This window comes from Carassius carassius, chromosome 24 (assembly GCF_963082965.1).
Source record: "Carassius carassius chromosome 24, fCarCar2.1, whole genome shotgun sequence".
In the NCBI taxonomy this organism is placed as follows: domain Eukaryota; kingdom Metazoa; phylum Chordata; class Actinopteri; order Cypriniformes; family Cyprinidae; genus Carassius; species Carassius carassius.
In genome coordinates, this window is record NC_081778.1 from 26,409,452 (window position 1) to 26,424,508 (window position 15,057).

The 15,057-nt window shown below is 35.2% G+C and overlaps 1 protein-coding gene across 3 annotated transcripts in view; it reads left to right on the top strand.

Moving 5' to 3' along the window:
* Nucleotides 1–11,536, top strand: part of LOC132103305 (serine/threonine-protein kinase Nek11-like) — a 47,871-nt gene extending 36,335 nt beyond the window's left edge. Inside the window, exons 13-15 of one of the 3 annotated variants that reach the window (XM_059508301.1) lie at nt 846–906; nt 2,307–2,350; nt 2,453–2,633. In XM_059508301.1, the coding sequence (XP_059364284.1) occupies nt 846–906; nt 2,307–2,350; nt 2,453–2,554 (207 nt within the window). In that variant the 3' untranslated portion in view covers nt 2,555–2,633. Of the gene's footprint in view, nt 1–845; nt 907–2,306; nt 2,406–2,452; nt 2,634–11,171 lie in introns of those variants that run through there. The other 2 variants (XM_059508300.1, XM_059508302.1) reach the window with 2 other exon arrangements.
* The last annotated feature ends 3,521 nt before the right edge of the window (nt 11,537–15,057 follow it).

Genomic DNA, 15,057 nt, shown 5'->3' on the forward strand with positions numbered 1-15,057 from the left:
GGATCACCAGTAGTTCTTTCGGACAGTTTCGGACAATAAAGTTGTAGTTTTTGCTATTTTTGGACCAAAATGTATTTTCGATGCTTCAAAATATTCTAACTGACCCCTCTGATGTCACATGGACCACTTTGATGATGTATTTTTTTTACCTTTCTGGACATGGACAGTATACCCAGCTTCAATGGAGGGACTGAGAGCTCCCGGACTAAATCTAAAATATCTTAAACTCTGTTCCGAAGATAAATGGAGGTCTTACTGGTTTGGAACCACATGAGGGTGAGTTATTAATAACATAATTATGATTTTTGGGTGAACTATCCCTTTAATTGATGTTTCATAAGAAAAACAATCCTTTGAATATATATGTACTTTTGGGGATTTCAACCAGATGATTTTTTAAAATGGTAAAATTTTGAATATTTTTTAGGAGAGATTATTTCCTTAAAGTCCATAAAGGGCAAAAAAGTGCACCTTATTATGTTGCTGATGGACCTTTAGCCCTGCTTCAGACTCGACTAGAGGCTTTCATCTTAACAAGGTGAATGTCTCAAGGGAGTATAAAACCCTTCAGGTTCCCTTTATAATGGTTCCAATTCCTCTCTCTAGTTCATGTTATCATTTCAAACGGGAGACCCATTGATCCGGAATGGTGTTTATAGGACCTGTATTTCAGGACCCCTGTGTGGCTAGACTGACATTAGGGAATTGATCTAAAGCGAAGGCAGCACCCTCTCAGCCATATATTTTCCACTAATATTATAATGTCTCTGTATGTAGGCCAGAGGGAACATAAGGTGTGTTTCAGCCTGAACGTGTCCCCTTCTTGTGTGTCTTGTGTATCACAGGACAGTGACCTGGAAGCCATGATCAGACACATGGAGAATGTTCTGGATGCTGACTTGGTTGGTGAGTATTTATATTATTTTATTTGCCCAATCATTCTATAAAGATAAATGCATAAAATGAAGATTAATCCAGCATTTGTGGGGGATAGGCCTGTGTACCTATACAAACCCAATGGCAGGTACACTCCATTGACAGTGTAAGATATATAACATCTTTCTCCAATAGTGACTGGCCAATTACATGAAAGGTCAGTGAGCAGACACAGAACTGCTTATTAAAGGTCAAGGGCCTGTAAAAATGATACATTCCTCTAAAGACATGTGAGCATGCTCATTTAGCTCCATACACGTAGAATGAATGACCCATTTGCCAGTTTCACCCCTCTGTGTGTGATGCCGAGTAATTCTTTTCTTGTTCCTGATGACTCTGAGGTGAGAATGTCAGGAAGCCACTTGATTCCATGGTGGCATTGATCAGGTCATTCATGTGAGGCTATTTACAGGCCCAGACCACATCTCAAAAGTTCTGTGCATTTCCTTGTCAATAGAACTAGAGTATTTATGTCCAGCTCTCAGTCTCTTTCCTGGCTTATTTCATCATCTTAGGTTTCAAATGCTTTATATAAACTACCATTTTGGATCACATCAATCCCTGGCTATTTATCCCTTCTAAAAATGACCACATTCTATCTAGAATAAATGTGCAAATTTATTAACCCATACTAAATATTATTATTAATTAATTTCATTTTTGGCACCTTAATGTATTTTTAATTAAATGTTTGGTTTAAAAAGTATGCTTTTGCATTTCTTTAAGTGCTGCTTGGTATTGTTATCAAATGCAATGGCATTCATTCATTTCTAAGTGTCTTTGCTGTTTGAGACCATTGTGAATAGTTTTTGTATATATCAGCTTGAGTTAGCATTTATTTGTGAGTGTTTTCATGCATGCTGATATCTTCATTTCTCGATAGCTTTTGTCAAAGCCTGTTATTCACAAAAATGACCAGACAGATTACCAAATCCTCATATTAGGCCATATATAATAGCAATACACTATTCACCAATCCTCCTATCCCCTGTAATGAAAATGTTACTCCTCACTTCTGAACTCAGCTTATCTGTAGAGTAAGATGAATGATAGCAATGTTAGGACAATGCATGATGGGTAATATGAGCTCAGGGTTGGTCTTTTGGCATGAGTAAGAGAAGAAACACTTTTCTAACCTTATCTCCTTTCTTTCTCCAACCACCTTGTCAACACAATGAATGTCAGATTTGCTCAGCCATAAGAAAGAGTATAAATGGAAAAATGAAGAAGAAATAATAGTTTTTTGGTTCAAAGTGAGTAGCAGTAGATTTGATTTCAGGCATTCATCATGAACTATCTGACTAAACTGCGGTTCAAAAGACGGATTAATGTGTTCTTTTAATTACTGTATGCTGCTAACTGTGTTTCAGGAGCTGAAGCAGAGGAACAGAAGCCTCAGCTGGGTTCTCTAGGAGTGAGTAGCATCAATACCTTCATGACTGAGGGCAGAATACAGCGCATGAGAGAGTGAGTGTGCCATCCTTAACCTGTTCACTATCTGCTTTTCTTGCTCCAGAAGCTCCTAAAAGCCCATCCTGCCTCTCTGTCATTCCTAAAGCCAGAGTCTGATTTTCACAGGGCCGGGCAGATGTGTGGCTCACAGCTAAAACTATCATGAGACAGATGCTGAACTCTGATGATTTATTAGAAATAGTACAATAGCTGTATCAGCAGGTGCCAAACATGGGCAAAGTGCATCACTGATGAATAGCATGCATTTGAAAAAAATGTAATCTAGACAGTAGCATTGTTTTAGCAGTGATCGTTTAGCACTTAAATGGCTTCTTTTTTTTTATTGCATTGTTTTGCAAAGGCTGATTCTATGTGTGATTCAATTCAAGCATTATATGAGCATGGTATGAGCATTATATGAATTCAAAATTACATTTAGAGGCCTCTGGACAGCATTTCCAAACATGAACAAATGTCTGAAAACACAAAAAATGAATATTTATGGTCCTTTTGTACACTGTTGTGTATATCTATACCTGCTCCTGCTGTGTTAGTAACCCAATAATCCTCCCTGTGATGTGTTTCTATAGGTACATTTTAATATAAGGTTCTGCTTGGAATGTCATTTATGATACATAAAGCCAATTAACAATTTTTCAGGTTATTGTACACAGATGCTTTTCCATTTTTCCTCAGGACATCATGTTAGTCATCTTCTGTATAGATACCTTCAGCTTCTTTCCTTATTTCCTAAGTTGTAGAACAAAAAGAGCTTGTACAAGAGCAACAAATTATTCCCTGCAAAAGCTGGGTCAGTCAGATGATTTTTTTTATATATACTTCAGCAAGGCTGCATTAAACTGGTCAAAAGTGACAGTAAAGACATTTACAGTGTTAAGTAAATGCTGTTCTTTTGAACTTTATATATTCAACGAAACCTGAGAACTGTATTATGCAGCAAATAATACAATTACATTTTTTTCAACATTGATATTTTTAAGAAATGTTTCTTGAGGGCCAAATCATATTAGAATCATGTGACACTGAAGACTGGAATAATGGCTGCTGAAAATTCTGCTTTGCTTCACAGGAATAAATTACGTTTTAAAATGTATTAAAATAGAGTTTCAAAATATTACAGTTTTTACTGTATTTTTGATTCACTAAATGCAGCCTTGGTGAGCATACTAGACTTCTTTCAAAAACAAACAAACAAACAAACAAAAAAATTTTAACAACCCCAAGCTTTTGAATGGTTATGTATTTTCTTTGACAAGGATAGAATTATGCTGTACATTGAGAAACATAAAAAATAATAACCATATAAATATTATCTTTTTCCAAGAGACCATTAGAGTATGTACAAAACAGCATTGTTGTTTCAATGGCTGTCAATAGAATAAAATTGGTAGATTTTATCTTACTTTTTTGATATTATTATAATCTTTTTTTCTATTCCACTTGGGGGTCACTAGAACCCAGCTTTGAAACTCCTGCCCTAATGTACCATACTTTACCATTCTGTTCCATGCCACTCCATACTCCAGTATAAGCTTGCTAGAGTCCTCTGTCTTCCCTTCAGCATGACTGCAGAACCTTCCCTGACGGCAGGCCGGCCTGTAGCTCTGCTATTGAGTGTGGGTTGAAGATATTAATAACAGAAGTGCTCTTCTTGCAAGGGCAGGAATTAGAGGCTGTCAGCTCCCTCTCTGCAAGTCTCATAAGACTGTAAAGAAGAGGAGGAGGGAGAAGGAGAGCACAGGTAGCAATTTACAACAGCTGCATTTTCCCTACACAGTCTCTCTTCAGCTGTGTGGACACTCTACAGTCTTGTTCCTCCAGATGCAGCTCTACTCAGCTTCCACTTTCGGAGTGAAGAAGTTCTCAGGTGTATGCAGGTGCAGGCTGATTCTAAATCTGAACAAAAAACATTTATCTTACTTTGTAAGTTGGTTTATTCAGTTGAGTTGCATTTCAACTGAAGGAACTTTCAGCAAAATAATAATATGGGTGACTTTTCTGTAAAATGGTTTTGAAGGTAATAGTATGCTTTTTTTAATATATATTTTTATTATGTTTCTTTAATAATTTTAAAGAAGATTCATAATATTATTAAAGAATAGAATATGGAAAGGTAAATTTAACAGAATTTACTTTTGAGGAGAAGTTTTAAAAAGTTTGCACAAAACATTGAAATGTAGAAAAATTAAAAAAAATAATATATATTTTTTTATTTCTTTATTTTAGAGATAAATTTATATTTTCCATATGCAAAGAGAAGTGACAGGAGAGCACTTCACTGCCAGGATAAAGGAGTGACTGCTTGATAACTTGAAATTGAAATTAAAATTGAATTGTCTGCTAGCTTAACTTGCAGTGCAAATGAAAAACATAGCTTGAAAGGTTTAATTTTTAAGAGATCATAATTTTTGTACTAATATACTAATATAGTATTTATTAGTATTTTGAATTTTTTATATTTTTAGTTTTCCTGTTTAAATTCTGTAATTTTGCTGTGTGCTTTTGCCCTTTTATTAGTTTTTAACATTTCTGTTTTGCTTTAATTTATATTTATTTCAGTTTTAGTACTTTAACTTAAAAAATTTTAAACTGAAACTTATTTTAAAATTAAGCGTTTTTAAGTTAGTTGCCAAAGCAATGTTTCTCTTTTTTTTTTAAGTTTTTATTTGATTTTTATAATTTTTTTTACATTTTAAACAATATTTAACAATATAAATCATTTTAGTTTTATTTCAGAATTACACGACTCGTCATTAGGACACATAATACTGGGTCACCAGATGTTATCAGACTATAACTATTATACTGTCATTAATTGTTTAATAATTTAATTTCTGTAAATTTTCATGTCAAAATCTTGACATTAAAAGCAACAGATGCTTTTAAACTTATTCTGGGCTTATGCCCCTTACAGTGCATATATCAGCTCATTTGGATTTTATTTTAACCAAATTAATTTCCTCTAAAAGTCACTTGTCAGATGTGAGATTTGAACCCACGCCCCCATTTGAAGACCAGCGTGCTTTTCCTTTGAGAAGACTGAATCATCTTGAGTCAGCCTTTTTGACAGTAAAAGCTCTTTAGATTTCAGTACATTATACAGTATGTGCATTTGGGAATAACCTCGAGGACAGCACTCAAGGGTATATCTGAAAACAAAAGCATCTTCTGATGTTGTTTGATGTCATCGTTTGATGATGATAACACTCTACTGCTTCACCTACTGTAGCTCATCTCTGCAGGACACATGAGTTCTCTCTGACTTGTTAATGTATGGTATTGCATCTTCTGTTGATTATTATGTAGGACCTCTTTGTTGACTGCAGCTCATTAAGCCTCTCGAAATAGCTGATCAAAGCTGCAGCAGGAAGCGTACATTCACTGAGATATAGGTCCTCTTTTATCAGAGCAAGCACAGAGAATGGGTTCCGCTGAGAAACGTCTGAGCTGTCAATGTAACGGCCCAGGGCAGTAGATGCTTGTAAGTCATTATGCTTTTGTTGTTGAGGAGATTCCCAGGGTTTGGGAGCTCTCTATAGAAGAACGGAGCGTGGTGATTGCAAATGAAAGAGACTCCGGTTGGCCAGGAAGTGGAGGGGCGGGCGGAGAGCTGTGTTTATCATGCTGGGAGAGGGGGCTGATTGCAGCTCAGCCTTGATTACCAACACTAATCAGCTGGAAATGGACTATGTGCATGTACATGAGTGAGTTTGTGTGTGTGTTTGCCACAAGTTTGACAACTTAGAAAGGAACGCTTCTCTTATATGAAAGCACTGTCTGAAATTGACTTAGAGACAACAGCATTGAAGAGGGCTGGTCGTTATGATCTCAAAGGTCTCTCAGTTATTATTGTCTTTATTTCTGGCTTCTTGACAAAGTCGTGAGTCATTTTAACAGAGGGGTCTGATTGCTCTCCTTTCACTGTCTTAAACTTTATGACTAGCATACTTAGCTTTGTCTTTCATAAAAAAGATGTTTATAATGCATCTCAGTTTAGTTGTGCAGCTCCACTCAGCTCCGGTTTCTTTCTTTCGGAGTAAACAAGGTATATATATACATGTGCAGGCAGATTCTAGTTCTGAACAGGTCAAATACTCTTACTCTGTAAATGGGTTCATTCAGTTGAGTTACTTTTGAGTTGAAGAAACTTACAACAAAATAATAATATGTGTTACTTTTCTGACCTTTAGGATGATTGAAAAAAATATATGCTTTTTTACATCATGGTACTTTAATGATTTTAAATAATTATTTTACATTTTCCAGAATTTACTAGGGAAAGTTGAGGGAAAGTTTTTAAATGTTTGCCAAAAATAGTGAAATGTATAAAAAGTGCTAACTGTGCCAAATGTAACATTTACTTAGCATTTTTATTAGAATATTTATAAGAAAAAAAGTTTTATTTTTGCTCTCCTTTTACCATGTCTTAAACTTTATGTCTAGCATACTTAGCTTTGTCCTTTATAAAAAGGGTGTTGATAATGCATCTCAATTTAGTTTTTTTCCCCTTCCTATTATTATTAACTATTACTTTCTCTTGTGGAATATATGTAAAAGTCTTAGTGTCCATCTTATTCAGGTCAGTACTTAATAAAAAATGACATGCATTTTTTACTATCCCTCTTATTTTGGTAAAATAATTAACATTTTGCAGATACTGCAAAGTGTATGTAAAATCTTGACCACAAGATTTTGTAGTTTTGTTCTATTTCAAATAAATTGTTCTTTTGAACTTAACATCATTAAAAATCTATCCACGGTGTCCACAGAAATGTTAAACCACACAACTGTTTTCAACATTGATAATAATAAGAAATGTTTCTTGAGCAGCAAATCAGTATATTAGAATGATTTCTGAAAGATCATGTGAAGACTGGGGTTATGATGCGAAAAAGTCGGCTTTACTTCACAATTTTAAAAAATAAATACATTTTATAAAAGACATATATATGTATGTATGTATATATGTATGTATGTATGTATATGTATATGTGTATGTGTGTGTGTGTGAATATATATATATATATATATATATATATATATATATATATATATATATATATATACGTGTGTGTGTGTGTGTGTGTGTATTTATTTATTTATTTTATTTATTATTATTTTTAATAGTGTTCACTATCAATTATGACATTTCCACATTTCCATAACCTCCTCATGTTGTGCCACTTTAAAATCACTGCAAATTAAAGCATACGTATATTCCATGCAGTTCATAAAGTAAAATAATTTTCTCTCTCCATTTAACCGTGCTGGAGTGCTCAAACTTCCAGAGTCACAGTGAAACGCAGGGGAGCATGGAAACAAGGAGACAGCAATTACCTCACGCTGAAGTGAGCAGAGGGTACAATCGATTTAATCCCAGACCGCACACGCTCATATCCCGCTCCCCATTACTGCAGAAGATCGAGCAGGCTGGAGGATTGCACTCACTGAAGCCAGCCACCACAGCCCTGTCATTCCTCAGCATGAGCAGCTGCTGACACCTGTATGATATGACTGAAAATATGAGTGCTGTCAGCCTCCAGGCATAACTTTCCCTGTTGACAGTCGACACTCTCAGGTGACCTGTTATATCATGTTAAAACAGCAATAACAGAACTAATGAGAAGTAGTGACAACAGGTATCCTTCTGGAAAACAGAACGGTTGGTTGTGTAATAGTTTTGTTTTGCAAAGCCAAAGTGGAGGATCATTCTATGAATGGATGCTTTCCCAGTTTATACCAATAAACATTATAGTAATATTTTTTTTATTAATAAAATAGGATACATTTTTACACTTTTAGAGTTTCATTTGGCAAGACTTCTGCTCAAGATCATAAAAAAAGTGCTTCATAGAAACAATAAATAGTGATATTTCATGTATCATTTTTTATCAGCAGTTTGTGATATGAAATCATGGTATAAGGATTTACCTTTTATATCACCCCCTTTTGACAAACATAACTAACAGATGTGATAAAAAGAGATGATGCCATATACATTTATGGATTTGTTTAATACTTAAAAAATACCAGGGTTTATATACATACAAACATACATATATGATATTAAATGAAATAATGAATAAAGTTATTGGAGTTTTTGTAGATGTAAAAATTGGCACATTGCTAATATAATCATTTAGTGTTTTTAGAGTTATATGCAATATATACTTGTATTTATTTCAAATTTCATTTAGATTTTATTTCTATAATTTGTTTTCATTTAAATTTGATTAAATTGATATGCTTTTATCATTTTAGTTTGTTTTTCATTTAAGTATGAGTTATTTTCATATTATTTTATTTCAGTTTTATTTACATTTTTCAGTTACATTTACTGTTTTTGTTTTAGTATAACAACACTGACATTTACACATTTGTGTATGAGGGCCAGAAATGACATCTATTTTCTGGAATGCCAAGGAAATCCAATCCAGATTCTAACTGGAATAATGAACTGATACACACCCTATCAGCTCATCGTCGCTAAATATACTATTCACATGCTAATTAGTTAAGTATTTCTCTAACTCCTGCATGTCACGTTCTCTTTCTGTAGAGACTGTAGTGGTCCCTTTTAGGCTCAAGGGCTTATATTTTGTCTTTTTACAAATCAGACTCAGGAAAAAGGCGGCACAGATGTGATATGTCAAGACCAGGTCCACACTGAATCTGTACCAATAACATTAATTGGAAGTTGTTAAAAGCTAAGTCAAGATGAAAACAAAACTTTGGGGTCGAGAAGGCTCAAACTATCGATAACACTGTCAACAGGGGGTGTCTTTTCCATTAAAATATGTTTATCTGTCATAGGAAATGTGTTGTTATACAGATAGAAATTGAAAATTGAAAGTCACAGATTTCATCAAGGGCTCATTTTTCTTCTTATGGGCATGAGGAGAAACATTCATACTTTTTATTTGAAAAGAACCACAGGCATTACACAGTTTGAGTTCACTTGTTTTCAAAAAGCATGTTGATTTGAGTCTGAGACCACTAGTGAATAGCTTCTATTTTAATACATGTGATTATAAATGATATTTTCAGCATAAATATGTGAGGGAAAAGCTAAATTGACAAGTATTTTGTACACCTGTACTTTTTATGTACATTTTTAAATTATGAAAAAAAACAACATAATATTTTTTTGTTATTTACATCTGTTTTGAATCCCATGTTTTCAGTGTGGTTTTCAAATTTTTAATTCCACTGAATTTAAATAGTGTACTGTATATAAAGCATACAATTTAATTTTAAGTACACTCCATATAGATAGTTAGATATGTTTGCTATAATGCTTGAAAAGAAAAATCTAAATATGTTATATGTTATGCCCTTGCTTGCTAGTCTCAGAAACAACCAGACTAGTCATATATTTATTTGTAAATGCCCAGCTGAATCATACAGATCTTTGTACTTGTTAAAAAGAGTTAACCTGTTGAGAGATTTTTTCTTTTTTTTGTGGTGTTTAAAAAACCAGATCACGGTCACAGTTCTTTATACTGTCAGAAGAGTCTGCTTTTGTGAGCTTTCGCAATAACACCATTAATTAATATTCCTGTAGCTCAAGTGCTCCCGTATTGCTCTATGAATCGCAAGGTTGGGGGCTCCATCCCCGAGAACACATGATAGGTAAAAATTGATAGCCTGAATGCACTGTAAGTCACTTTGGATAAAAGCGTCTGCTAAATGTATAAATTTAATTTTAATTTAATTTTAATTTAATGGTCACATTAGTACAAGGTCTCAATGCCTCAAGATGCTGCTCATGTAGTTCTGAACTTCTTAAGCTTAGAGATGTGCTACAGATGGACTGACACAAAAAGATAGACACGACATCATCTGGACCCCTTGTGTTTCTTTTAATTGGCTTTTTAGGGGGGATATTGTTCATGTCTTCCAGCTGTCTCTTTCATTCCTTGTTTTTTCCACACCCTCTGATGGCATTATATTTGGCTTTTGGGTACTGAGAGAAGCTAACCCAAACCTTGTACGTCTGAACCCTGTCAGATGATACCGCAGCAGAAACCTCTGAGCTACTGCGGCCAGCAATCCATCAGCTTTTCACACTTTACGTCACATATGTTACAGTGTCCAGAACAATGAAACGCTCTGTCTTGGAAACTCCAAATCAATTGAGTTCCTTAGACAAGATTTCTGTGGCTCTATCCCTCATAAGAACGACAATTCCAGATATACCAAGATTTAATTAATTACCTTTTCTTGTGCTATCTGACCTTCACTGTTGAGCTCGGTTGGACTATTACTCTGTACTGTCTCATCGATCTCTAGACTATACATTTTGAGAAAATCATTCAGATATCTCACTGTCTCACACTAAATATGGACGTATTCACAAAGGCCCCATTTGAAGAAAAAAAGGAAAAACTTTCTGTTTTTTGTCTGTCAGCTGTGGATGTATTTCACCGTTTGTGTGTGTGTGTGTGTGTGTGTGTGTGTGTGTGTGATGGGCTGTTCTGCTTTTGCTGAGGGGTCCAAAGGTGCCATTAGAGATCTCACTGACATTGACATGAGGATGTGATTCACGATACCTGATGCCTCACAAACCCAACACCTGTCAGGGGGCAAGGTCCCACTTGGATGCATCCACTTGTCCCACATAGTTGAGAAACTGAATGCTGTAGAACAGGAACTCCAGAAATCTCCTTGCTTTTGAGTCTTGGGACTTTTGCAAGTCCTTCATAAATGTGAACTGGGTTATTTGGACTTATTTAATTGTAAATTGAACTGTGGTCTCTTAGGTCGGTGTGTCTGAAGCTAGGAGAGGAGGTGTTCCTGAAGGTCTATGACTATCTGAAGCAGGCCAGGCAGAAGCAGGAGAGTGAAGAGAGCATCAGACTGGCTCTGATCCAGCTGGTGGAGAGGCCCGGTGATTGCTTTGAAGTAGATCAACTTCTTTATTATGAAGAGCTGCTTGTGGCGGCACAGGAAAACACTGTAATAAGATAACAATGAAGCAGATACACACAAAAACACACACACTCACAGATGTTATCCGTCAACAACTATATAGATCAATTTATGTACTTTCAAGATCCACATGTGATGCAACTTCATATTGTGCAAGTGCTTTATAAGGATTGTGCAGAATTCAGGCTATATATCTGATCAGTAAGAATAAAATAAATTTATATATAAATATATATATATATATATATATATATATTTTTTTTCTTACTGATTAGACATATAGCCTGAATATCTAAACTAATCTAAAGTGTAATACTGTATATAATCATACTGGAAATAGTCCAAAAGAATGTAAAAATATATCATTAAAAACTACACTTCCTTTAAACTCAAAACACAATTCTGCATTCTGTTTGCTACGTAAGTTAAATTTCAGGATTGAGTTAGAATTGAAAGCCATTCTTTATTCAATTCTGTTTGCACAGAACTCTGATATTTATGATGTGTGATGCATTCAAGTCATATTTCATAAATATTAGGTACTTAGGTCTATACACATTGTCCTTGTAAATATAGATAAATAAAAATGTTGAAATGTTATTTAAGGTAATATATTGTTTTGAGACCTGTGCAAAAAAAATGAATGCCCTTGTCTATGTTTTATGTTTTTTGCTTGATATTCGTTTTAACCTCTGGGTCTGTCACTAGTTCATTCTTTCACTTCTTACAGGTTAAAAAGAACTGCACTGTACAGACATATAACATTTTTTCATTGTTTTGTGTAAACCCCTGGTGTTTTATGATTACAGTTATTAATCAACCTGTTTTGTGGTGTCTGTTCACCAAAAATTGGCTGATTTCTCACATCTTCAGAAGTTAGTGTGCGCACTAAAATGCAACGGTACAAGATCAATAGTAGAAAACACTGAGACTTAGGGACTTCAGCGCTCAGTCAGCCTTCTCTATTGTTCTGTTTTTATCACTGAAGCGAGACATTCATTAAATTTATCTACTTTTTCTTGACTTGAATGTTGTTTTTTCCTGTTAAAGATAATCCAAACTCCTCTCTGAGGAGTGTTTTCACAATACCAGCACTGATATAATCAGATAATGTATGTTTAGCTTAGTCATCGTGATGGATTACTAGTACTGCTCTACTAGTAATGCTCTTTGTTAGACCGTTACAATGAAAGTTCAAGGTTTGTGCATCACCAATGGATCCTCTGCAGTGAATGGGTGCCGTCAGAATGAGAGTCCAAACAGCTGATAAAAACATCACAATAATCCACAAGCACTCCACATGACTTCAGTTCATTAATTAAGTCCAAAGCTGCGTGCTTGTAAGAAACAAATCCATAAATAAGGATTCTTAACTTTAAACCATCACTTCTAGCTATACACCATAAAAACATGAACACGAAGATTTTCACTTCACAAGATGTTAAGTCAATTCACCTTTATTTATATAGCGCTTTAAACATAATACATTGCATCAAAGCAACTGAACAACATTCATTAGGAAAACAGTGTGTCAATAATGCAAAATGATAGTTAAAGGCAGTTCATCATTGAATTCAGTGATGTCATCTCTGTTCAGTTAAATAGTGTCTGTGCATTTATTTGCAATCAAGTCAACGATATCGCTGTAGATGAAGTGATCCCAACTAAGCAAGCCAGAGGCGACAGCGGCAAGGAACCGAAACTCCATCGGTGACAGAATGGAGAAAAAAACCTTGGGAGAAACCAGGCTCAGTTGGGGGGCCAGTTCTCCTCTGACCAGACGAAACCAGTAGTTCAGTTCCAGGCTGCAGCAAAGTCAGACTGTGCAGAATAATCATCTGTTTCCTGTGGTCTTGTCCTGGTGGTCCTCTGAGACAAGGTCTTTACAGGCGATCTGTATCTGGGGCTCTAGTTGTCCTGGTCTCCGCTGTCTTTCAGGGATGTAGAGGTTCTTTCTAGGTGCTGATCCAGCATCTGGTCTGGATACGTACTGGATCCGGGTGACTGCAGTGACCCTCTGATCTGGACACAGACTGGATCTGGTGGCTACGGTGACCTCGGAATAAGAGAGAAACAGACAAATATTAGCGTAGATGCCATTCTTCTAATGATGTAGCAAGTACATAGGGTGTCATGGGAAATGTTCCCGGTTCCGGTTTACATAATTAATTAATTAATTACATAATAATTGCAGCCTAAAAATCCTTTAACGGATTTGGATATTAAAAGCATATTAGTATGTTATGTGTAAGCCAGGTTAAAGAGATGGGTCTTTAATCTAGATTTAAATTGCAAGAGTGTGTCTGCCTCCCGAACAATGTTAGGTAGGTTATTCCAGAGTTTAGGCGCCAAATAGGAAAAGGATCTGCCGCCCGCAGTTGATTTTGATATTCTAGGTATTATCAAATTGCCTGAGTTTCGTAGAGGATTATAATGTAAAAGGAGCTCATTCAAATATTTAATTAAGTGATGGACTGGAGTCATGTGAATTGCTTGTGGATTATTGTGATGTTTTTATCAGCTGTTTAGACTCTCATTCTTATGGCACCCATTCACTGCAGCGGATACAATGTTTGGTAACGTAATGCTAAATTTTTTATTTTTGGGATCAGCAGAAATTCACAGTGCATTTTATCACATCAAGTTCATAGCTGTGCTTGAGCTGTCATGCTGTGCTTGTTAACTCTCATTTACACTTTTTAAATGGCATTCCAGTTTGCCCTCAAGTATAAACCGTGTACCCCACGTCCTCCTACTGTGCTCACCTTTCCACATGTGAGAAAACAAAGCTTTTATACACCCCACTGCTGTAAGGTTCAGAGAGCTACAATAGCCAAACATCCATTGTTTTGTCCTTCTGGTTGGTGTTGTGGTCATATCAACGCTGTCTCATTACCGTATCAGACACCTTATCATGTTCTGCTTTACTGATATGTCTTGAATGGAGAGAGACAAGAGTATTGTCATGGACAATGACAGATGTCGCGAGGGATTCGCTGCTTGTGCTTCCAGTCAAACAAAAAAAAAAAGTTTATGAAATGAATACTCCGGAAAAGAGATGGTGAGTATAGTTTTAACAGGCTATATTCACCTATTCAGTGTTTGAAAGTGATTGACAGCTGTATTTACTAACAGGTGTGACTCTCATATCAGTTTGTTCATACAACAGCCTACAGGAATGTAGCATGCTAGCATCTAAAGTAAATAACAAAGATGGTGGCTTCCATTACTCCAAAAAGCGATTAGCAAAATGTGCTATCTCTTGTTGGTAGCTGATTGAGACAAAAACTACTACTTCCACATTTCTTTCAAGTATTGCACTATGTTTCCATGGTTTCTCCCGGCAACCGAGGGTAGGGTTTATATGATGCCATTGACAGGCGACGCAAAAATACAGACTGTTTAACTGGTTAAAATTGAGGTTTTCTATTCATTTAAATACTTTTGGTACACAACTAAATATTTAACATTCTAGTGGTTTTGGGATATTTAATGCAAAAATCTTTGAATTGTACCTTATATATTCTACCTGACATAGTTTTTGTCTATTAAATTTTTTGGCATGTCATATTCATAATTATTCATTTTAGTCCATTTTTATGGCATAGAATTTTTGTTAATATTTAGATACATATATAAAACATTCCATTGCAAAACAAATTTAATTAATTGAAAACGATCTACTATATTTATTGCAACAGAGTCATCCATACAATT